The sequence below is a fragment of the Mesoplodon bidens genome (assembly GCF_964165515.1).
Source record: "Mesoplodon bidens genome assembly, chromosome: X".
Classification (NCBI taxonomy): domain Eukaryota; kingdom Metazoa; phylum Chordata; class Mammalia; order Artiodactyla; family Ziphiidae; genus Mesoplodon; species Mesoplodon bidens.
Genome location: NC_138163.1, coordinates 134,064,131 through 134,089,239, shown reverse-complemented (window position 1 = coordinate 134,089,239; position 25,109 = coordinate 134,064,131). Strand labels below are relative to the sequence as shown.

At 48.2% G+C, this 25,109-nt stretch overlaps 1 protein-coding gene across 2 annotated transcripts in view; it reads left to right on the top strand.

Moving 5' to 3' along the window:
• The window catches only part of WWC3 (WWC family member 3), a 113,444-nt gene extending 88,625 nt beyond the window's left edge, over positions 1-24,819 (top strand). For both annotated transcript variants that reach the window (XM_081221359.1, XM_081221360.1), the window contains exons 12-23: positions 2,961-3,081; positions 3,952-4,026; positions 4,731-4,817; positions 5,900-6,092; positions 7,065-7,229; positions 7,641-7,792; positions 8,916-9,081; positions 16,168-16,332; positions 18,280-18,372; positions 20,157-20,384; positions 20,539-20,666; positions 22,093-24,819. In XM_081221359.1, the coding sequence (XP_081077485.1) occupies positions 2,961-3,081; positions 3,952-4,026; positions 4,731-4,817; positions 5,900-6,092; positions 7,065-7,229; positions 7,641-7,792; positions 8,916-9,081; positions 16,168-16,332; positions 18,280-18,372; positions 20,157-20,384; positions 20,539-20,666; positions 22,093-22,159 (1,640 nt within the window). In that variant the 3' untranslated portion in view covers positions 22,160-24,819. The remainder of the gene's footprint in view (positions 1-2,960; positions 3,082-3,951; positions 4,027-4,730; positions 4,818-5,899; positions 6,093-7,064; positions 7,230-7,640; positions 7,793-8,915; positions 9,082-16,167; positions 16,333-18,279; positions 18,373-20,156; positions 20,385-20,538; positions 20,667-22,092) is intronic.
• The last annotated feature ends 290 nt before the right edge of the window (positions 24,820-25,109 follow it).

The window sequence follows — 25,109 nt, the reverse complement described above, 5'->3', positions numbered from 1 at the left end:
TTTTTCTTTTCTGCTTTGTGGTGGATATTATAATGCTTCAAGCTTAGACTCGGAGGTCTTTACTTATGGTGTGGTCAGATACTGCCACCTGGTGGTGCGTTCATATATGACACTCTGGGTAGAATACAAACTAGAGGTACTTGACTTAGTGAATGGGTCTTGGTAGGTGCTCTCGCAGGGCTGGGTTGGGTGAGCAGCTTCAGGCATGGACACAGGGTGACTCCTTGCCTCCCTTGATGCTTATGAAGCCTAGAGTCATCGCAGCTTCATAAAGTTGGCGAGGATCTCAGTACTCGTTACAATAACCCCACCCCTCATTTATGACGCCCGAGGTCACGTAGTTCCCTCCACTCTCCAGTCTAAGAACAGTACAGTCTAAGTTTGACTCAAGGAAGCTTTAGCGAGGAAAATTTTAGTAACATAAAATTCAGAGTTGCCCATTGTGTTTTAAATCAACCTGAGGGCACAGAAGGTGGGGCAGGGGAGTGGGGAAATAAACTGTCATCTTTAACCGTTTTTACATGTTTACTACAATTTTATCTTCCCCACATTTTGAAACTCAAATGTGTCATGATTTTGAAATCGTTCCTATTTTCATTCCCCGCTGGTATTTGCTAATATAAGTCCATAAGTACTTTGACCTTGTTCATCTGTTTATTGATGTTTTTTATTACATTCATACCGTTTAAAATTGTTGGCTTAAATTCTGCAGTTTTTTCACTTTGTGCTTTTTTTTTTTTATCTCTTTTCTCATGCGGCTCGACAGAAACGTTCACTGTAAGTGACCTTGGACTTCTCCTTCGCCTTGCTGGTCAGGCTGTGCCACATCTTTGTGCAGTGAATCAATGTATTTAGGATGCTCGGGGTGTGGTCAGGAAGGGCATAGCTCATGGCTGTGCTTTAATGTAGCTCAACAGTTGCTCTTTTTGTTATTGTCGTTTGAACGGTATTCATCCTGGCTCTGAAAGTTGTGTAAGAACTTTTCTAAGAGCTTGACGTATTTTTTCCTTCTTGCATTTTTTTCCCCAGACTTCAGCGCTTTCATTATTTTAATATGCCAGCTGGCAGCTTTGCCCACGATGTGATTTTCCTTATACTTTCTTCCCTTTTGTCAAGCAGTGTTGCTGTCCTTAAGTCTCAGTGTCTGTTTGTCTGTGTTTCATGATAGAAAGATCAGAGGTTTATAAAATGAATGTGTGGAAGCTTGTTTATTCCATACCTCACTGGCGTTGCTCCCCACTTTCCGTCTCGTTGCCTTGAAGCCCAGGAGCAGACGGTTGCGGTGTGTACTGTGGGGTGTGCCGTGTGCTGTTTCTCACCCAGGGCAAGTGCTGACCGTACCTCCTTCTGTCAACTCCTGCATCCAGTTGCTCCGTGAATGTGCTAAGCCCAGGATCACTGACGATTGTTTCCCCCATTTCCTTTCTCTCTTCATCCACTTTCACTGCAATGAGAGAGAAATTTTGTCAGTCACACCATCGGGTTGCCTGGAAGTTAACTGGATCATTGTGTGGTGTTACTTCCTTAAAGGCATGTAAGGCCGAGTGTCAGGGCTGGGAATGGAAGTAGTGAGCCGTTGTGTTTGCTGGGGTTCCATGCAGCAGACTGAGCAGTTCTATCTGCAGTTTAGAGCTGGAGGCTCTGGGTCCTTCCATGGGGCCGGGGTGACAAGCAGAGCTGGACTTGGGAGTCGCCGTCTACGATCTGAGAGTCGGTGCCTCCGGCCACCCCAGCACAGAGCCAGCTTCTGCCCCTGGCCGAGGTGGGGCCGGTGGCCCCCACGCTGGGCGCTGCAGACCTTTCAGAGATCGATCGGCTTTTGTCTGCAGTTAACATCGTGAGACCAAAGGCCACAGCCCTGTCTGTTTTGTACCCCAGTGAATATATTTGGGTTTAATTGTGCTGTGAATAATAAATTGGTTGAACAGAGAGATGGTCATTGGTGGACTCGCTATTTCCCTCAACTCAGGGGTGCACAGGTGTCTAGATTTTCAATTTCTAGAGCTTAGATGGCCGGAGAACATAGGAAGAAAAGAGGGACCTGCATTATTAATAAGAGGCGTTGTGATGCCAGAGTGAGGCTCAGTTTGGGGCTTTACGGTTTAAGCCTGTGTTCTGACCGTGTGTGCCTCTCTCAGAAGCGTTGAGGTTCCTGTGTCCGTCGTCACATTTAGCAGCGGGAGACGGCATGCCTGTTTCTGTTGCTTTTGTTAAAAGAAACTTGTTGCTGTGAGGAAAGGAGTTGATGAAATGGTAAAAGGGACAGTGTCAGTGGTTGTCTTTGGCTCTTGGTTGAAACAGATACGAGACAAAAATTAGCTGCCCAGTGATGGTCCTTTCTAATCCCAGGAGACAGTTCTGGAAGCCAGTCTGGCCCCAGGGCTGCTGAGGACGCTGCAGTTAGAGCGGCAGAGGGGTCACGGAGACATCGGCAAAGGCCGAATCTGGGTGCATCTGTGTCCTCTGACTTGAAAGTCACTCCATTTTGTTGGGGGTTATTTGATGATTTTTTAAAACTCTGTTTTCTGATTATAAAGCAGTGTAGCCTGTGTTCCTTGTATAAAGTGTGGAGAATACCAAGCAGCGTCAAGGAGGAAACACCCCCCTCCTGCTTCTCGGAGAGCGCGCTGCCATCCGCGTGCAGGCGAAATCTCTCTCCAGGTCTTCCCGTGTGACACTCTCTCAAAGGGCCACGCCAAGGGCCTTCCCGCCACCTTCTGACCTGTGCACTCATTAAGGAGGTGAAGGGAGATTGATGATCATTTAAAGGGCTTTTAAAGAAGTAGCCAGAAGCCTGTTTGTTCCATTTTCCAATATAAGAAAAGACTGGAGCAGAGTGCATGTAAACACACATCTGCACACGTGCTGGCCTGTCTCTGCCACTTCGTGCCTTTGTCTCTGCTCTGCCCTGGGCTCCCGCACTGTTGCCTCCTGAGCCCGGCCGTGTCTCTCGTCTGCAGCAACGACCCCCCGAGAAGACAGCGCCCAGAGGCTGGAGCGGAGAGCGCGCTGCGTGTCCACCTGCCTGTCCGATTACTCACTGGCCAGCGACAGCGGCGTGTTTGAACCTCCCACCAAAAGGTTAGAAGCTGACCTTCTCCCCTGCCTGGGCTGACTTCCCAGAAGGCACCCCTACCGAGACCTGTCTGGCTTGACACCCTGTGTGTCTCCGGGGTGCAGCTCTTCTGGCTTCTCTCCATGTGGGAGGGGCCCTGAGCATCCCCACGGACCCCCTCTGGTCCCAGGTGGCGTCTGGGGACTGGCCTGGCTTCGGGCATCTAGGATGAGTGCTTTCTCTCCGGCCCCGGGAGTTGGAAGGCATGAGCCCAGTAGAGCCGGAAAAGGAGAACCAGTGTGCGAGGGAGACCTGCTTTTCTAGAAAGGACTAGAAATGGATTCACTAGAAATGGATGTTCCCCCCCATCTCCTTTCCTTAGTTGGAGGAATCACTTTGCAAGGACAAAACCCCTTGTGGGCTTTATTTTGTTTGAGACCTTTGATGTCATTTTTTCAGCTCAGATATCTGTATACATTTCACTTATCGCCAACTTTTTTTTTTTTTTTTTGGCTGTGCTGCTCAGCTTGTGGGATCTTAGTTCCCTGACCAGGGATCGCACCCGCGCCCCCTGCGGTGGAAGCGCGGAGTCTTAACCACTGGACCACCAGGGAAGTCCCCCCTGCAAAGCTTTTAAGAGTATATGTTTTTGAACTTTGTTGTGAATATCACATGTGGTTTTGAGAGGTATTTTCTCAAAAAGGCCACTTCGTCAGCAGGTACCCTGGGAGGTGACGTCATGGATCCTGGGGACCTGCCGTGCCCTGTCAGTCACTTAAAGCATTTATTTATGTCGCAACTTAATAAAGCCCTTCTCAGTAAGAAGCACCCCTAGTGTGAGAGAGCTTCTACCAGGCCCCCTCGGAGTAACGCGGTGCCTTTCCGACTGTGTTCAGGAGCGAGGATGCTGACGAGCCTGCGCGTGGAGACGCTTGTGGTAACGAGGGCCCCCAGATCCATGTTGGATTTTTGTGAGTACAGAAGACTCCTTCCCTGTTGCTCGTAAAGACGGTGGGTAGATTGGGGCCTGCCCGGCGACTCACACCTCCACACACAGGCCAGGAGGGATGGAGGGACCCGCGTGATCCGGGTGCTGCTCCCTGGCCTGGGTACCCCCGGGCCCATCTCAGCGGTCTCGGGTGAAGGGACAGCGGTGGCGGGAAGGAGAGATGGGCAAGAGCGGCTCCACTGCCGTCCTCCAACACCGAGTCACAGCCGGGGACGCTCACCCCGTGGGCACGGTCAGGGCCTCGGGGAAGTTCCCGCCGGAGCTGGGGTAGCCAGGTGCTGTGCAACACTAAGCGTTTTGGTTTCTAGCTACAGTGTCTAGAAAGGCAGTAAGCAGCAGTGTTCAGACGAACAAGGCAGGATGTTCACATCCCAGCAGCTTTCTTTTGCTCACTCTTGTCATCCCAGCGTTTCTCGGCACTCGTGACATTCAAGCTGGGTCATTCTTGGTTGGGGGCCGTCCTGTGCCCCCTGGGGTGTTGAGCAGCAGCCCTGGCCTCCACCCACTACATGCAGTAGCCCCCCTCCACTCAGTGTGACAGTAAGAAAAGCCTCTAGACTTTGCACAGGTCCCCTGGGGGTGGGGTGAGGACCACTGCAGTAGTTCAAGCAGGATTTCTGCACTGTGGGGCGTTTGCAGTCTGTGAACGTGCATTTTCTTTTCTAGGCACGACAGTGCCAGTGAGTGTCTCCTCGTGAACGTGCTCCAGCTGAAGAACTTCGCTGGGCTGGTGGTGAAGGAAGACTGCAAAATGTAAGCTCCCGCGCCGGGGGCGGCGTGTCCTCCCCCCGGGCCCTCCTCCACACGGCACCACTGGCTGACCTGCTGCACGTGGCAGTTTGGGGAGGGAAAAGACTGTCGTGGAACCTGAATTTAGAATAAAACGCCGGGGAATGTCTGTCTGAAATCTAAAGGATTGTAAGTTTTAAGAAGAGGCTGGTTTATTATTTGAGGCAGGTGGAGTTACTGGAGCCAGGCTGGTTATGTGCCGTGGCCATGCTCACAAAGTGCCGGGTGCCCAGCATCGGCAGCGTTGGGGCTGAAAACGTCCATCCTGGTCACAAGACTGGTGGCGACACAGCCACACTCGGCTCTTGCGATCTGATGAGGTGCCCGAAGAGGCCTCAGGCTGGGCTCAGGCATCCTTGTCCGAGCAGGGAGAAGGAGATCTGAGCTGTCCCCAGTGGGGAGATGGGTGCCCGATGGGGGTGTGAGGTCCCACTTACCCTGGTGGGTGAACCCACCTGTGATGGGTGTTCAGGCCCGACGGTGCCCTCCCCTTCCGTGAGTCGTCTTTGTAAACTGGCCTCCCGAAGGCCTTGGAAGCAGCCTGGTTTTCAGCGGCTGAGGGTTCGCCCTGATCCTGTACTTTACTCCACTGGTGCTGGAGCTTCTCCTGGGTGCTGGTTCCGTGCTGCGGGCAGACGGCCGGGAGCCCAGCCCGGCGGGTGCCTGGGTGGGCGAGCAGTCTGAGAGGCAAGGCAGGCAGAGCTTGGAGAGGGAGCCGAGGGGCCGTGGAGAGATCAGTGCAAATGTTTTCCCACAAAGGTGGTAAAAGCAGAACCTCCATTTGAGTCCCCCTGAAGTCCTAACCACTGACTTGGAAGTCTTCTCTTTGTGATTGGGTTTTTCCCCCTGATCGCCAGGGGCACGTAAGTTCTTTGGGCTTACTCTCAGTTGAGAAAAGGATCTTTTCCAAAAGACATTAAAATTCTGCACATGGGCAGTGGAAAAGGGCGGCGTCTGTGCACACATATGTGGTCCATGCGTGTCACGTGCAGATGTGTCAGTAAGCGCTGCCTCCGTCTGCTTTTTCCTTCCTCTCTTGGTTCCAGACACATCCGCGTCTATTTGCCCCCGCTTGACTCCGGCACGCCAAACACTTACTGCTCTAAGGCTCTGGAATTGCAAGCCCCCCTGATATTTAATGAAGTTTTCAGAATCCCTGTGCATTCAAGCATGGTGACGTTGAAGTCCCTTCAGTTATACGTGTGCTCAGTGAATCCGCAGCTACAGGAAGAACTGCTGGTACGGCGCCCTCCTCACCCTCTCCCCCTCCCTCCCCTCCTGCCTGTGTCCTGATGTCAAGTGATCTCCGTAGCTGGGAGGACAGAAAGGGATGGTAAAACCCCTTATCTTGTCAAGTGTTCTGTAATTTAAGTATATTATCTCAGCTAATACTTGCAAAACTCTTACGCAGCGGCTTCTGCATTATCCCTGTCTTGCGTCACGGGAACTAATAAAAGTCGGGTTGAGAAATTTGGTAGATAGAAGTATAGGATGGTCAGTTAAATCTGAATTTCAAATAAACTATGGATGCCTTTTAGTGTAAGTATGTCCCATGTAATATCTGGGACGTACTTCTATTTAAAAAAAATCTGTTTATTTGAAATTGCAGTTCACCCAGATGCCCTCTATTTTATCTGCCAACCCTATAACTGGGCAGGTCAGCAGTCCGTCTTCACCCCGGCCAGCCAGTGCAGGGCCAGGGCTTGGAAGCCAGGGTGCTTTCTTCCCAAGGTTGGAATTGTCCCCCTTGGTCCCACCCCTTCAGTGGCAGAATTAGAGATTGGAGAGTTCCACCAATCCTCTCCCTCTCTCTCTTTTTTTTGGGGGTGGGTGGGTGGGTGGGTATTTATTTATTTATTTATTTATTTATATTATTTTACACCAGTCCTCTCTTTTTTCAAAAATTCCTGCTAGAATCAGCGGCTCTTTGAGTGGCAGATCCTGAGCCTGACCCACCATTCCATGTCGTCCATTGTCTGCCCCTGTTCCCCTTCTAGCACTTTCTGATTGGGCTGAACAAGCAAGCGAGGAGCCACCCCCATTACGATCCTTTTCGATGACTTTCATTTTACTGCAGTCCTTTGAATAGCAGTGACACATTGTATGGCCTTTCTGCTTAAGATTAAAGAGTGACTTTGATGCCCATTGGTTGTTAAGGTGCAGTCGTTCAGGGCCTGTTCTGCTTTTGTTTTTTTTAAAAACACCGCACAGGGCATTGCTCAGATTAACTTGGCTGATTACGATGGTTCGAGCGAGATGCAGCTGCGCTGGTACTCGGTGCAGGTGTTCACCGGCCCCGAGCCCCCCCGGCGGGAGGACGAGCGTCTGGGACACAGCGACTTCCGGGACCCTGCGCCCGCCACGTCTGGAAAGACAGTAGGTGGCCTGGCTTTGAGACGGGCTTTTCCTGGGGACATTGTTTCTAAGAAACGCGTGTAGTAGACTTAGTCTTAGAACACAGTGGCGACGAAGAAGCAGGGTTTCAAGGGAAGTAATAAAAACGGACTATAGTGATGTATGTGGCCATTCATGGTAATATTCTTTAATGCAACTTGTTCATGATGATGAGTGATGCGTTGGTTGCTTAAAATTTGAGTCCTCAGAGCCACATGGAAAGGCCAAGTTACTGTCTTGCTGCCAGCCCGGGGGGTGAGCTGCTTCCCGCTGGAGAGCAGCCGGGGATGGCCATCAGCCCGGCATGGGCCGTGCAGGTGCCCGCTTTCTGCTTTGCCGCCCGCACGCCGCTGGCCTCGGCTGCTTCTTAGCAGCGTCCCTTTGGTCCTGTAGGACGCGGTGACGGTGCTGCTGGCGAGAACCACGGCCCAGCTGCAGGCGGTGGAGAGAGAGCTGGCCGAGGAGCGGGTGAAGCTGGAGTACACGGAGGAGGAGGTCGTGGAGATGGAGCGCAGGGCGGAGCAGGCCGAGGCTGTGTCCGAGAGGTGAGCGCGGCCAGCAGCCCCTTGGGCGAGAGGCCGCCGGGGTGTTCATCAGACACCACGCTGCGTAGAATGTGTGCGGCGGCTCTTCGGTACCTTTGCCCAGAAGTCGGGATCCTTAAGGGGGATCGTATGCCAGTCTGCACGAGGGCAGTACACTGACCCCAGCTCTACGCGTAGGCTTTTCACCTTTCCTTCTGTTCCCCGAATTTCTCTTAAAGGGGGGAACTGTTGAGGGACTCCCTCTGCCCAGATTGAATACAATAGGGCCCTTTAAGTTTTGTTTTTTTCTTTATTAACTGCTTTATTGGGATATAATCTCCCTACCATACAGTTCACCCATTAAGTGGACGATTCGGTGGTTTTAGTACAGGCACAGAGCTGTGCCCCCAACATCACACTCAAGTTGAGGGCGTTTTCGTTGTGCCAAAAGGAAACCCCATACCATTAACAGTGCGCCCAGTCCTCCCAGCCCCTGGCAACTGCCCCTCTGCGTGCCATCTCCAGGGATTTGCCTATCCTGGGCCTTTCTTGTAAATGGAATCATGCGATGCCCCTTTACGTCTTCCCCGGAGCAGCTCGTGGGTGAACGCTTGACTCGGGGCAGACATGTCTGCAGTAGAGGAATAGCTCAGATGGACAGGCGCCGCGAGTGAATCGCTTCCCGGCGGGTCCTTTCCGGCAGCACTTTCATGTTGCTTTGCTTCCACGGTTTTCCATAAAGAGCATCATGTTTCCAAAGCTTGCTACTTCTTCCTAATAGCTTTCTGTGGATTTATTTTCAAGAGGAGTTTATTTCCGAAAGGGAAAGTGCACGGCAGAGGGGGGAGGGTGTGTGTTCAGGGATGGGCAGGAGGCTGGGAGGGCTCGGGGAGAGGGGCTTCCGGGATGCTGGCATCTTCAGGGGCTGCAACTGGGCGATACAGACAGACAGACCCTCTTAATGAAAGGCCTTGTAGCTCAGTCTTCCCTACGAAACAGAACTGCCTTTCATTTTATGAGAAAAACAACCGTCTTCAGTTACTGGAAGCAAATATTGGGCGGCTCTGCTGCTGTGCCCTGAGTGCAGCAGTAAAGTCAGTGCCCTGATGAACGTTTTGGGGGCTTTTGCCACGCCCGCCTTCAGGAGTTGGCAAGCCGACTCGGTGGACAGTGGCTGTAGCAGCTGCGCCCAGACCAGCCCCCCGCACCCAGAGCCCTGCTGCGTTGGTGTCACCTCCATCCACGGACACACGTTTGCTGGCCAGGCAGAGCCTTACAGCCCCAAGAAACTTCAGCCCCCACCTCTGAAGGTAAGCAGGAGAGGACAAAGGGTTTCGCGGAGCCCCTGATGTTTTGCCTCACGGCACCAGGCGCTGCCCTGGAAGGACGGGCTGTGTGCCGTACGCGAGGGAATTGAAGTGAGGGGCCTCAGATCTGTAAACAGCAGGTACCATGGAAACGTCTGTCTACTTGAAATTAAAAGGAAAGGACAACTAAACGGGGTGGATTTTTACTCCTTCATGTGCCATCTTCAGGGCCGCGTGTGGCTCAGGATGTTTTGTGGGTCCCTAACGTTTTGGACGCTTGTCATTTTTCTCCGTTTGTGCCATTAAGAGCAGTGAAGCATCCTTTTGGCCCTTCTGTTCACCCGACCCTAGTTGTGCCCATCACGGAGTCTCCACTGGGGAAATCTTTCAGGTTTGCGGTGACAAATGTCTTGAGGAGCCCAGTGGGGTTGGGAGACACTATCAGTGCTCGATTGCAACTTTGTTTCCCAACTGTTCAACTCATCAGAACGTCTACCACCACAGCCCCTGATCTCAGCGCAAAACACAGGTCCTGAGAGAAGTGAGAGCCGCCCGCTCGCAGCCTCCCGCACTGCAGCCCATGCAGTGCCTCGGGCGGAGATGTTCTGGGCGCGGCTGCCGGTCATGGCCATTATTCCTCTTTCTAAGACTTTGACAAGCGTTGGCCCACGTCAGGGGCGGTAGCTGTGGGAGGCTAGCTTGGTGTGTCCTTCTCACTCAACTTTTAATTTTGAAGCACTTCAGATCTACAGAGAAGTTGCTAGAATAGTACAACGCATACTCGTATCCCATTCACCTAGACTCCCCAGTTGTTAGTTCTTCACCACATTTGCATTCTCTCTTTCCATGTGCATGTGGTAGCTGCCAGGCATTGCAGATGCAACAGCAAAGAAACAAATGGAAAGTCCTTCCCTGTGGGCAACAGACAGGGTAAACCAGTAAAATACAGCAGTGTTTGAGATAGTCGAAGGGGCTACTGAAGAATGAGATGGTAGGGCAGCAGGGTTTGCGTATTTAGAAAGATTTACCATTTTAGAAAGGGTTACATTTAGAAATGTAAATGGGTATCTACAAACATCAGGACTGTAAAATGGTGCAGCGGCTATAGAAAACAGTATGGAGTTTCCTCAAAAAATTAAAACTAGGGACTTCCCTGGTGGTGCAGTGGTTAAGAATCCACCTGCCGATGCAGGGGACACGGGTTCAAGCCCTGGTCCGGGAAGATCCCACATGCCGCGGAGCAACTAAGCCCGTGAGCCACACGGCCCGCACGCCCACGCTTGGCAACAAAAACAAACCACGGCGATGAGAAGCCCGCACATTGCAACGAAGAGTAGCCCCTGCTTGCCGCAATTAGAGAAAGCCTGTGTGCGGCGCCTGTGCGCAGCAGTACAGACCCAACGTAGCCAAAAATAAATAAATAAATCTATTTTTTTTAAAAATTAAAAATAGAATCACCAGATGATCCAGCAATTCCACTTCTGGATGTACATCCAAAAGAGCTGAAAGCAGGTCTCCAAGAGATACTGCACATCCATGTTCATAGCAGCAGTATTCACAGTAGCCAAGAGGTGGAAGCAGGCCATGTGTCCATCGACAGCTGAATGGATAAGGAAAAAGTGGTATATATGTACTATGAAATATTAGCCTTAAAAAGGAAGGAACTCACGTCACAGGCTACAATATGGATGAAGCTTGAAGACATTGTGCTAAGTGAAATAAGCCAGTCACAAAAGAAAGAATCCTATACGATTCCACTTATATGAGATTCCTAAAGTAATTAAATTCTTAGAGACAGGAAGTAGAATGGTGGTTACCAGGGGCTAGAGATGGGGAAATGGGGAGTTGTTGAATGGGGACAGAGTTCAGTTTGGGAAGGTGAAAAAATTCTAGAGATCTCTTCCACAACAATGTAAGTATATTTAATACTTTTGAACTGCACAATGAAAAATGGTTACAATGGTAAATTTTACTTATTTATTTATTGTTTGGCTGCGTTGGGTCTTCGTTGCTGCGTGCGGGCTTTCTTTAGTTGCGGAGAGCAGGGGCTCCTCTTCGTTGTGATGTGCAGGCTTCTCATTGTGGTGGCTTCTCTTATTGTGGACTGTGGGCTCTAGGCATGCAGTCTTCAGTAGTTGTGGCACGCAGGCTCAGTAGTTGTGGCACATGGGCTTAGTTGCTCCACAGCATGTGGGATCTTCCCGGACCAGGGCTCAAACCCGTGTCCCCTGCATTGGCGGGTGGATTCTTAACCACTGCGCCACCAGGGAAGTCCACGATGGTTAATTTTATGTATTTTTTATAATAGAAATGAAAGGTCATAGAAGTCTCACTGAGAAGGCAGTTTTTGAACAAAGTCCTTAAGGAAGGAGTCTGGGAGCCTTGTGTGGGGCTAGGGATGGGCATTCAGGTGCAGGGAGCTGCAAGTGCAGGTGGGGTTGGGGTAAGGAGGCATCAGAGCTGAGGACAGAGGGAGTCAAGGGGCCACATCATACAGGGCCTACGCAGGACTCTTGCTTTTTCTCTGAGAGCATTGGAAAACTGGTGGATAGTTTTGAACCCAGGGGTTATGTGATCTGACTCACTTCTTAAACATTTTCCTAGAATAATTTATTGACATGAAAGTCTCACAAAATGAACCCTTTCAAAGTGAACATTTCAGTGACTTTGAATACATTTACAATGTTGTGCAACCACCACTTCTCTCTGGTACCAAGACGTTTCTTTCACCCCGAAGTAAAACCCCATAACCATTAGCATTCACTCTCCCTTATCTCTCCCCGACCCCTGGCAACCACCAATCTGCTTTGTTTCTATGGATTCGCCAATTCTGGATGTTTTGTGTAAATGGAATCATCCAGAGTTTAAAAGATCAGACTCCAGGGGATCGTAGCCAAGATGACAGAGTAGGGAAGAGCTCACCTCCACCCACAGGTGTACCAAAAGTACAACTGCAGTTGAACAACACAGGGGTTAAGGGTGCTGACCCACCTCACAGTCGAAAATCTGCATTTGGGAGTGTTTTTTTTTTAACACCTAAAGGAACTAGAAAAAGAAGAACAAATAAGATCCAAAGTTAGTAGAAGGAAACAAAGCAAGATCAGAGCAGAAATTAATGAAAGAGACTAAAAAGAACAATAGAAAATATCAGAGAAACTAAAAAGTGGTTCTTTGAAAAGATAAACAAAATTGGTAAACATTTAGACTCATCAAGAAAAAAAGAGAGCCTAAATAAGTAAAATCAGAAATGAAAAAAAGAGGGGACTTCCCTGGTGGTCCAGTGGTTAAGACTCACAGACTGCATGGCACAGCAAAAAAAGAAAAAAAAGAAACGAAAAAAAGAAGTTACAACTGACACCACAGAAATACAAAGGATCATAAGAGATTACTGTCAACAGTTGTATGCCAGTAAACTGGACAACCTAGAAGAAATGGATGAATTCCTAGAAACATACAATTTCCCAAAACTGAATCAGAAAGAAATAGAAAACATGAACAGACCGATTATCAGTAATGAAACTGAATCAGTAATTTAAAAACTCCCAACATACAAAAGTTCAGGATCAGATAGCTTCACAGGTGAACTCTACCAAACATTTAAAGAAGAGTTGACACTCATTCTTCTCAAACTATTTCCAAAAATTGAAGAGGAAGGAGTGCTTCTGAACTCATTCCATGAGGCCATCATCACCCCGACCAAAACCAAAGACACCACAAAAAAATAAAGCTACAGGCCAGTATCACTCATGAACATAGATGCCAAAATGCTCAGCAAAATACTAGCAAACCAAATCCAACAATAGATTAAAAGGATCATAAACCATGCTCAAGTGGGATTTATCCCAGGGATGCAAGGATTGTTCAGTATCCACAAATCAATCCAAGAGATATACACCATGTTAGCAAATTGAAGAATAAAAATCAAGATCATGTCAGTAGATGCAGAAAAAGCTTTTGACAAAATTCAGCATCCATTTATGATAAAAGGTCTCCAGAAAGTGGGTATAGAGGGAACATAACTCGACCATATACGGCCATATATGATAAGCTCACAGCTATCATCATATTCAATGGTGAAAAGCTGAAAGCATTTCCTCTAAGATCAGGAGCAAGGCCCACTCTCACCACTTTTATTCAACATAGTATTGGAAGCCTTAGCCACAGCAGTCAGACAAGAGAAAGAAGTAAAAGGAATCCAAATCGGAAAGGAAGAAGTAAAACTGTCACTGTTTGCAGATGACATGATACTATACATAGAAAATCCTAAAGACGCGACCAAAAATCTACTAGACCTCATCAGTGAATTCAGTAAAGTGGCAACATTTAAAGTTAAGGGATATAAAATTAATATACGGAAATTGTCTGCAGTTCTATACACTAACAATGAACTATCAGAAAGAGAAATTAAGAAAATAATTCAGTTTACAGCTGCATCAAAAAGAATAAAATACCCAGGAAGAAATCTAACCAAGGAGGTAAAAGACCTGTACTCAGAAAAGTGTTAAGTCACTGATGACAGAAATTGAAGACAACACAAACAAATGGAAAGATACACCATGCTCATGGATTGGAAGAATTAATGTTAAAATGACCATACTACCCAAGCCAATCCACAGATTGAATGCAATACCTATCAAAATACCAAAGGCATTTTTCACAGGACTAGAAAAAATAATCCAAAAACTGTATGGAAACACAAAAGACCCCGAATAGCCAAAACAACCTTGAGGAAGAAGAATAGAGCTGGAGGTATCATGCTCCCTGATTTCAAACTGTACTACAAAGCTTCAGTAATCAAAGCAGCATGCTATTGGCACACAAAAAAAGACACATGGGTCAATGGAACAGAGTAGAGAGCCCAGAAATAAACCCACACTTATATAATCAACTAATCTATGATGAAGGACACAAGAAAATACAGAGGGGAAAAGACAGCCTCTTCAATAAATGGTATTGGGAAAACTGGACAGCTACATACAAAAGAATCAAACTGGACTACGTTCCCATTAAATTTTAAAATGTTTAAAGACTTAAATGTAAGATCTGAAACCATAAAACTCCTAGAAGAAAGCATAGGTAGGTATGCCCTTGGACATCAGTCTTAGCAATGTATTTTAGGATATCTCTCCTAAGGCAAGGGAAACAAACAAACAAAAAACAAATGAGACTTTATCAAATTAAAACGCTATTGCACAGTGAAGGAAACTATCAATTAAACAGAAATGCAGCCTGCTGAATGGGAGAGGTTAGTTGCAAACGTTATATCCGATGAGGAGTTAATATCCAAACTACACAGAAAACTCAGACAACTCAACATCAAAAAAACAACCAACCTGATTAAAAACTAGGCAGAGGACTTGAATAGACATTTTTCCAAAGAAGACATTCAGATGGCCAATAGACACATAAAAAGATGCTCAGTGTCACTAATCATTAGGGAAATGCAAATCAGAACCACAGTGAGGTATGACCTCATACTTGTTAGAATGGCCATCATCAAAAAGACAACAAATAACAAACATTGGAGAGGATGTAGAGAAAAGGGAACCCTTGTGCACTGTTGGTGGGAATGTAAATTGGTGTCACCACTGTGGAAAACAGTAAGCAGGTTCTTCAAAAAGTTAAAAGTTGAACTGCCACACCATCTTGCAGTTCCACTTCTGGGTATTTTTCTGAAGAAAGCAAAAACGCTAGTTAGAAAAGATATATGCACCCCTATACTTATTACAGCATTATTTACAATAGCCAAGATGTGGAAACAACCTAAGTGTCCATTGTCAATAGATGAATGGGTAAAGAAGACGGGGTATATATGTGTGTATATATGTATACACACAGACACACATATATATACATACATATGTATATACATAATATGCAGTGAAATACTGGCCATAAAGAAGAAGGAGATCTTGCCATTTACAATAGCACAGATGGACCTAGAGGGTATTATGCTAAATAAGTTGGAGAAAGAGAAATACTGCATGATTTCACTTATATGTAGAATTAAAAGCAAAACAAAACAAATGAACAACCATAACAAAACAGAAACAGACTCATAGATACAGAGAACAAACTGGTGGTTGCCAGGGGGGTTGAGGGGGTGGGGATGAGGGAAATAAGAGATGGAGATTAAGAGGTACAAACTTCCAGTTATAAAATAAGTAAGTCACTGGGATGTAATGTATAGCACAGGGTATAAGGTCAATAATATTGTGTTAACTCTGTATGGTGACAGACGGTAACTAGACTTATCAGGGTGATCGTTTTGTAATGTATTAAAATATGGAATCAGTATGTTGAACACCTGAAGCTAATATAACATAGTAAGTCAATTATGCTTCAATAAAAATTAATGAATGAGTGGCTCATACAGCATGTGGCCTCTTGTGACTGGCCTTTCACTCAGCCTAATGTTTTCAAGGTACATCAGATTGTAGTATCTACCAGCACTTCCCTCCTTCTCATCGCTTGCATGAGCATGCCACATTTTGTTTATCTGCTCATCCGCCCGTGGATGTTTGGACTCCTTCCACCTTTTGGCTGTTTGAATAAGGCTGCTATGAACATTTGTGTGCAAGTGTTTGTTTGAACACCTGTTTTCAGGTCTTTTTGGTATACACCTAGGAGTGGAATTGCTGGGTCTGACTTCAGTTTTTACCAGGATGTCCCTGGTGCTGTGTTGAGAAGGGTTTGAAGGGAGGAGGGAGGCGTGGAATCCAGGAGACGGGTGAGAAGACTCCTGTGCTAATCAGGCACAGGACGATGGTGACCCAGATGGAGGGTTGGTGATAGGAGGTCAAAACATGCTTAATCTCGAGCACAGAGCCAACAGGATTTAATCTTGGACCAGATATAGGGTGTATGAAAGAGAGCTGGGTCCAGAATGACACGAACACTTTTTTTGCTGGAGCAAATGGGAAAGTAGAGGCCCTTGGCAGAGGGAATATCAGAAATTCCATTTTGGACGTGTTGAGTGTGAAACGCCAGTTAGACCTCCAGTAGAAATGGCAAGGTTGTTTGGTGACTACACTAATTTAATGCTTGTGTTCTAGAAAGAGTCGTGGTAAACAATAAATTACTATCTAGGTTGATAAGGAAACCAACACAGAAGATCTCTTCCCAGAAGAGGTGGCGAGTCTGCCGAAGGAGAGGCCCGGCCGCAGGGCCCGCGGCTCGCCCTTTACTCGGAGCAGCACCATTGTCCGTTCCCAGACTTTCTCGCCCGGAGCACGAAGCCAGTACGTTTGCAGAGTAAGTCGGGAGTCCTTTGCCACCTGCCTGGAAGGATTCTTCATCGGTCGCGGGCGGGGCTGGGCAGCAGAGGGTTGGAGCTCCCGGCTGACCCTCACCTGCACGCAGGGTTGAGAACTCTGAGACAGGTGGAGGGGGAGACCCCACCTGCTGTGGTCCGTGGAGACAGGACAGCAGGTTGGAGGTCGGCCGGCCGTGGCCGTGTGACAGTGATGGCACGGACTAGCAGAGACGAGGCGCTGTTGAGGATTAGTGCTCACGGCGCAGCACACTGGGGCGCCGTTTGGCTCGAGCAGAGCTTTGACCCTCCCGCTCCTCTGACGGGGCTCGTTGGGGAAACCATCTTCCCTTGAAGGGGCTGCCGTGGAGCCGCTGCATTAGGGCAGAGCCAGAGTTTGATCATATGAGAGAGGCAGACCCTCAGGCGTACGTGGGAGACACTGAGGGGTCCCCAGGCCCACCCTCAGGCTGAGAAAGGAGCTTCCAGCCCTTCTCCCGCAGCGGAGTTGTGCGGCAGCTCTCACCTCTCGGAGCAGTGGCAGCGTGCCCGGAGCACAGCCAACCAGGGACGCTCACCCGAGGCTTGGTGCCCAGGGGTTTTGTGGGGGTCGTCACGGGGCACAGCTGGTGGCCGGCGTGGCTGACCATCTGCAGCCCCTCCAGGGTCAAGCTGGTGGCCCAGGGCCCCCCTCACATTGTCAGCAGAGACTGTGTGGCCGGGCCAAGGTCCCCAGGTAAACAGAGAAACTTAGAACGTTCTAGGGACTTACAGGTCACCGCCCGGGAGCTGAGCAGGGAGCCTACCTTTCTTGGGCAGGGAATCCTTTACTCATAGGAGGGAGCAACAGGGGCTGGGGCCCGGGTGGCCACGTTTGCGAGGCCTGCAGCTCCTCTCCCCGCGCAGTGAGGTGTCCCGGTCGTGCTGCCCCGGGCAGCCCAGGGTCAGGCGGGGCACTCCCGCCCCATCAGGCTGCAGCCGTGCCGGGCCTGATGCTTCATCACGCAGCTGGAGGTGCCTGATCGAGGGCCGTCCTTCCTTATCGTAGACTCCTGCCGAACCCCTGCGGAGCAGCCTCCAGCCTGCTTGCTGAGGAGGACGGGGTGGTGCAGGAGGAAGCCCTTCACCTCCCCAGAGACAGGCCTCCAGCCCCTGCCCTGTGCTTTGCGCCCTGCACAAAGGCACGCACTGACCGGCGATGCTTCTAGAGGCCTCTTTGTTTTTATATATGTTTGTGATGATTGGGAGGCACGTAAGTGCAGTGCTGTGACATTTCCTGATATCTGGGGTTCATTGGCATGGAAAGTAAGGCCGTGAAGGCCAGGACTTTGCTTTCACACAGATATATGTTGATCCTGAAATGAAAAAACCTGCCGCCAAATGAAATACGTAACGTCTTGGCTCCCATGAAGTCGGCATTATTTATTTTTCTTTTTAAGACAGGCCTTTTCCCTTGATGGGCAGGGTGGGTGTTAGTGGTGTGCGCTTGTCCTCCTGCCAGGAACGAGGCTCTTTTCTGGAACGCCAGTCTTCCCAGCTCTTGCGAAAGCTAGAAACACAGCAAATGAGAATGACTGATAAAAAGTGAAAAGCGCTGAGGAGAGTGCGGGTTTTCATGATCGTCACACCGTATCAAGAGGCAGTTGGCATTGATAGGACTGAAATTGTGTTGCTCGATTAGCCTGGAAAACCTCAGCTGGTTCGGTTGATGGACCTGAAGGAGGGGTGGGGCTGCGGGTTGGTCTGCTTATTTGGTTTGTCTTTGTTTGGCTTGAAACTCTTGTGTAGGGTTTTCTTGTAAGCGAAACCCAAAGTCTTGGTAAAAGCTCTAAACGTCATAACCCTTTGAGTACCTGCTCGAGAAACAAAATAATCCAGTTCAGAGTACACAGAGAATGAATGTTGCATTCTTGAGGAAATGGTTCTGAACCTCAATCTTTTTGGTGTAGCTTTATCGTAGTGACAGCGACAGTTCAACGCTGCCCCGGAAGTCCCCCTTTGTCCGAAACACTTTGGAAAGACGAACCCTTCGCTATAAGCAGGTATGTGCCACGTAGACTAATATGCCGTCTATATGTACCCTGGGAGTTACTTCTACAAACCTGAAGAGGTAAGATTAATTGAAAGGTAATATGTTTATTTTCTTGTTTACTTAGATATAATTTTAAAAAATGTATATAATGTCAATGTTTCCAATATTTGTTAATTTCCTGAGATAATGTCATAATCTAAGATAATACATGATCTTTACATTTAAAATATAATAAATTAATAAACAGCCATTCTGTATAAGAGATTCTTCTTTCTTTCTTGACAAGGGAGTATATACAGTTTAGAAAATTTGAGTCTTTCAACATGGAGCATTCTCCTACATAGGACTGTTCTACAGTTTTCCTTTATATACACCGAATTTTTTCTCCACATCATGCCAGTTTACACAGTTTTGCTACTTTTAATTTGTATGGTAGTGGTTCCCTGACTTTCCCAGGCAAGAATTCTTTGAAAGAAAAAAAAAAATTCCCAGATCTCCTTGTGGTGGTCGTAGAGTAGCCGCTGACTGAGAATGATAAGAAAATACATAACTCAGCAACAAAAGTATTTCTCAGCAGCCATGCTGTTGGCATTTTGGCCTAGGTCTGTCTTTGTTGGGGGCTGTCCTGTGCACTGTGGGCCGTTGAGCTGCATCCCTGGCCTTGACCCACTAGTTGCCGGTATCACCCCCTCCCCCAGTTGTGACAACCAAAAATGTCCCCTGAGGGCCCAAGTCACCCCTGGTTGGGAACCAGTGAGCTCTGCTATGAATGGTTCAGCAGAGCTTTTAAGTGAGTTTGTGTTTATTAAGTCACTTACATTTGCATTTAACTTCTGTATATGTGCAAAATAGTGTTATGGGTGTGTAAGACGCATACAGTTATTCAGTCCCCCCCGACAACGCTGATAGGCTCGTGGATTTGTGATTTTGTTGCACTAACTGCCTTCTCCGGCGTCGTTTGCCGTGGCGTGGGAAGTACCGCTCTCAGCTCCACGTACAAAATTCTATTCTCGTCTTAGAACTTTCTTGAAAACAGGAGACTTGCTTACTTCAGGCTTATATGGGGAGGAATGGTTTTTGTTGTTGTTGTTGTGTTTTGGCCTCGCTGTGCGGCTTGCAGTCTTAGTTCTCCGACCAGGGATTGAACTTGCACCCCAGCATTGGAAGCGGGGAGTCCTAACCATTGGACTACCAGGGAATTCCCTGGGGAGGAACGTTTTTGACAGCTTGTGTGTGTTTAACCAGAAAGCCCTCAACGTGGTTTATGACGTGCTTTTTTCCCGTTATACAGTAGGTCATTAAGATTTTGCCATGTCGGTATATTTTTCATCTTTTTACAATAGCTGCGTGTTCTGCTGGCCTTACAATGTGTTTGATCACTTTTCTCTTGTTAGGTATTTAGGATTTTTTCTGTCATAAACCTTTTGCACATCATCAGCTGTGCCTTTCAGATACAAGTCAAATGAAATTTCAGAACCAAAGAAAACACAACATTTTGTGGCTCTTGCTTATATTGTCAAGTAGCACTTGAGAAAGATGACGCCCTCCTGCCCCGTGTGAGAGGGTCTGTTTCTCTGCGCTTTAGCCAAAGCCTAGGTCGTCATTACAGCGGACAGTTTGCTGTCACTGGCTCGTTACCGGAGTGGAGGTTTGAACCCGTGTCGCCCACATCCGTGTTGTGCTGGCGTCGGGCCACGCTGCGGGTGTCTCCCTCCAGTGGGGTCGGTCACTCGGGGAAGAAGCTGTAGGCCGGGCGCGGGCGGGGTGGGCGCGCTCACGCCCGCGGTCTCGCAGCCCTGCAGGTCCTCCCTGGCGGCGCTGGCGGCGCGCACGTCCCTGGACCTGGAGCTGGACCTCCAGGCGTCGCGGACGCGGCAGCGGCAGCTGAACGAGGAGCTGTGCGCCCTGCGCGAGCTGCGCCAGCGCCTGGAGGACGCCCAGCTCCGCGGCCACGCCGAGCCCCCGGCCTGGCTGCTGCGCGACGAGCGCTTCCGGAGCCTGCTGCGGGAGGCCGAGAGGCAGGTGAGGCCCCGGCCCGCCAAAGCGGGGAGGGGGCGGGCGGGCGGGCGGGCGGGCCTTTCTCGCCTCCCGGTGCGCGGAGCTGGCAGGGGCTTCAATCGCTCTTCCTTAAAACTGGAAGCAAACCCATCTGGTTCACCCCGCGTTGCTGTTCCAGACGAGACAGACCAAACCTGACTTCCATCAAGAACAGGCAGCTGAGAAGATGCTGAAGAAGGCCTCCAAAGGGGTGTGCCAGCTGCGCAGGCAGAACCTCAAAGAGCCCATCCAGGTGCAGGCGTTCAGGTGCGGAGAAGCCCAGGCCTCACTCTCCCGCTTGCTTTTTACTGTCATGCCTTTGTCATTTAAAGAGTAAAGTAAGTACTGAGAAAGACCCACAGGAAGTCGAGGACAAAGCAGGAATCTCCCCTGCTATTAGCATTGCGCAGATTTGCTTCCGATCTTTTTTTCTAAACACTGTTTTTTTCATGCTGCTTGTAATCACAATGTGGGTTCGAGTTTGCATTTAGCTCGTTTTCAATTAAAATACCCCATGTTGCCACATCATCTGTTATCCTTTTTGGCTGTAATGCCTCATCTAACAGGTATAATTTACCTATTTTATACGCTGCTTCTTTCCAAATGTTTGCTCTTGTAAACAGCACAGTGATCTACATATAGATACATATGCGTATCACCTTTGCCTTTTTAGTTAACTTTTGATTGAAGCATAATAGACATACAGGAAAGCGTGCCTATCGTCCTATATATGAAATATTTCAGTGAATTGTCATAAACCCTACATGGCAAGAATCAAATGTTATGAGCACCCCCAGATTTCCCACACCAGAATAACCACCATCTTGAATTTGAATAGCGTAGATTAGCTTTCCCTGTTTTTATGTTTTATATGAGGAAAATCACCCAGTTAATCTATTTTCTTTTGTGTCTGGCTTTTTAAAAAATTGAGGTGAAATTCACGAAGCATAAGATTAACCATTTTAAAGTGAACAATTCCATGGCATTTAGTACAGTCACAATCTGTATTCAGTTCCAGAACATTTCCATCACCCCAAAAGGAAACCCTGTACCCCCGGTAAGCAGTCACTCCCCATGCCAGCCTCTCGTCAGCTCTTGGCAGCCACCCTTCTCCTTTCCGTCTCTATGGGTTTGCCTGTTCTGGACCTTTCATATAAGAGGAGTCATACAGTATGTGGTCTTTTGTGTTTGGCTTCTTTCACTTAGGATAGTATTTTTAAGGTTCATCAATGTTGTAGCATGAATCAGTGCAGTGTTCCTTTTTAGGGCTAAATAATATGTGCCTGATCTCTAGCCCTAATTTTTTTATACCCTGAATTTTTACCTCCCATCATAAAAGAGTATAAAACACTGTAGCTATCTTCCTTCAACTATGATTTAGAACTCCTTGTATAGTTTTTCATTTATTCATAAAGAAAATATTTGCTGAGCATCTACGTATACCAGGCACTGTTCTAGGCACTGGAGGCAAACCCTTGCCCTCGTGGGGCTTTGTAACTTCGATTAAAATTTAGAGAGGGGGCCGAGGGGGCCGGGGCGAGAAACTTTAGAGGATTTGTATGCAGATGTGCTCCTGGGGATTGAAATTCAGTGTGTTCTCTGAGTAAGAAAAGCTGTCAGTGATGGCAGAGCCTCTTGCCACCTTTCAGTGCATTTCTATCAGCCTCTAACCTGTAATTCTTTCCAATCGCAGGGAGAAGATAGCATTTTTTACAAGACCAAGGATTAACGTACCTCCTCTGCCCGCCGACGATGTTTGATGTAGTGCTTTGTACACATGACGTATTTATCTGCCTGTTTTATTTTCCTGAAGTTCTTAGACTAGCTAAATTTGTCTTTAAAATATTTGTGCAAAGCTATTAATATACACATTTTGTAAAAAATAAATAAAAACAAAACACATATATCTATACATATATATTTTATAATAGTGACGGCAACAGGGCTTGGTTTTTCCTTGTTGTGAAATCGACATCTCTGAAGACAGGTTATTTTATAAGAGATCAATTATCATGTTAAGAGTGTACAGTTTTTACGCTGTTTTATTTGACTTAAAGGCTGGAAGACAGAAACGAAGTGAGTTCAGGCAAATTCACTGTATTGTAATTTATTTATAGTACTTTTTTTTTCCTTGAAGGAAAATACTGACTTTAAGATGTATTTTAAGACTGAAATTTAGTTCTTCAGTATTTGCCATGTGGTAGAATGGATCTTTGGGGCCGGTTTTGTGTCTGACATCCGAAATGCAAACACTATGTGCTGAACTCGTCACTTGTCCCGTTTCTCCTGTGTGCATTTATCATGTATATTGTACACTTTTGCACCCTTCGTGTTCTGTTAAGATGCCACCTTAGGGGCTCAGTCCTGAGTCAGTGCGGGGTGCGCGTTGCGGAGCTCGGTCTCCCGCGCGGGCTGGGCACCCATAGCCCCTGGTTTCCGTGCCCACCCCGGGTCTGAGGCCGGTCACGCACGGAGCCCCCGGCAGCCACACAGCCCACCCTCACCCGGCCTCGGCAGCCCCGCCTGCCTTTCCAGTCCGCCCCGTCTGATCCTGACCGACAAGGAGGGCGGTGGTGGAGCTTCTGCTCTGCTGCTCTGCCCTGCAGGAAAGTGAAAAGAGAAGAAGGAAGGTGCGTTTTCACTGAGTCACTGGATCCGCTGATGGATAGAGCAGTCACGACGTGGACGCGATAACCTTTGAAGGCGCTTTCTTGAGGAAGCCAGCTTCCGTGGGAACTACAGCTACCCGGCGAGTCACTCACAGGAGAGCATGTGCTTTCGATCAGAGGGCCCCCGCCCCATACTGGAGTCGTCCCAATATTTCTTAAGAAATCTTAGAACTAGCTCATGAGGAAAAAATTCTTTACGTCATAAAACTATACCATCCTTTAAAAATGCCAGGTGGTATAGTTTGCCTAATTTGTATTTATTATGTATGAAATGCACTCTCCTTCATGAGGCCTCGGAGAAGTAAACGAGGTGAGTCACACAAAATGTAAAAGAAAACGGAACCCTCCTCCTGGGTCTTTGTGCCCCTCCCTTGAAAGTGCCCCTCCCCCCTTAATCAGCAGCATCTCTCTTCTCATTCGTCTGTAAGCACTCCCTTGTATAACCCACCTTCCTTTTCACATTTATTAAAAATGAATTTTGTAAAAGCATTTCATTGACATGTGACCTATCACGGACAGTGAAGTTGTCAGTGGTGGTAAGGCTGAAAACTCTGTGCTTTTTCACACTTGGTCTTGCTATGTATTTCTGCCTCTAGTCTCGCGGGTTTTTTTTTCTTTTTGCTTTTGCTAATTTCCCTGCATACATACCCACAACAGAGGTAGAGAGACAAAACACGTGAGTGCTTGCCAGAAGTGCCCCCCAGGAGACAGCGTTGCTGCACGGGTCAGGTTGGTGGCAGGCCCTCTCTGTCCCCAGCTGTTGAAACTTCAAACTCATGGACTGGCTGCCGCTGGGCTCTGGGCTGTGTGGAGAGCAAGTCATATGCGTCTGAGGTGCATGGCTCCCCAGACGTGGGAGAGCCCCGGCCGCGTTGCCTGGCCTCTGTTTAGACACTGCCACTTGAAGCTCTAAGTGGGTGGAAGGGTTGAGGTATAGCTTTCCTGCTAACCCTGCAAAGTAGCAACGTGGGGAAACCCACTGTGCCAATCCAGAAAGCCCGCAAGGGTTTTCAAATGTCACTGCCCAGTAGATACAGGTTTCTGTTTGGAATGCTTCTCCACCTCAGAGTTAAAAAAAAAAAAAAAAAAAAAAAGCCCTCCTTTGCCCCACCGGAAACAAATGCAGCGCCAGCTTTGGTGTCAGTTCAAGGAGCGCTGTGTTTTGCGCCTTTCCCCTGTGCTTCTCCGCCTCCCTCCCGTGTCTGTCTGCTTTCGCACCTGAATGGGACCATAGTCAGAAAGGAAGGAAAAGCCGGGCCGATGAAGGACGGGGAGGGGACGGGTCCGTGCTGCTCGCAGGCTGTGCTGGAAGTGGCACGTGGACAGCGACAGAGGCCAGCCCAGGAGGCAGGGCGCGAGGCACCCTAACTGGCTTCTCTTTCGTGATTCGATTGTGCAGCTTCCGACTAGTTAAGACTGCCACCCCCTGGAAAATATCCCACGTGTCCGAAAAGTGAAGTCCTGTCGTCTTAAGGGGTATTTTCTTATGTTTAAGTTTGCCCATAATCGTGCCTTGGACAAGCCAAAGTCTGCCACCAGGGTCCTTTAGAAACTGTGATGAGTAAAAGGGAATTCGGTCTTCACTTCATCTGGTCACGTAATTGTCACCACCGAAATAAGTAACCTTCTGTTGTGGGAATAAGTTATAATCAGTATTCATCTCTATTTTTGTCACTGTTCTAATTGTGTCATTTGTATTGTTTGAAAGTATTTCTTCTACAAAATTAAACTAACCTGCCTTAAGAACAGAATGGAAATGTGTGATTTTTAAAAAAAATGTAACTAGAGACTTAAATACATTAAAATGTATATAATTTTTTTCAACATAAAAATAGAGGTATGGGGGCTTCCCTGGTGGCGCAGTGGTTGAGAGTCCGCCTGCCGATGCAGGGGACACGGGTTTGTGCCCCGGTCCGGGAAGATCCCACGTGCCGCGGAGCGGCTCGGCCCGTGAGCCATGGCTGCTGAGCCTGCGTGTCCGGAGCCTGGGCTCCGCAATGGGAGAGGCCACAGCAGTGAGAGGCCCACGTACCGCAACAAA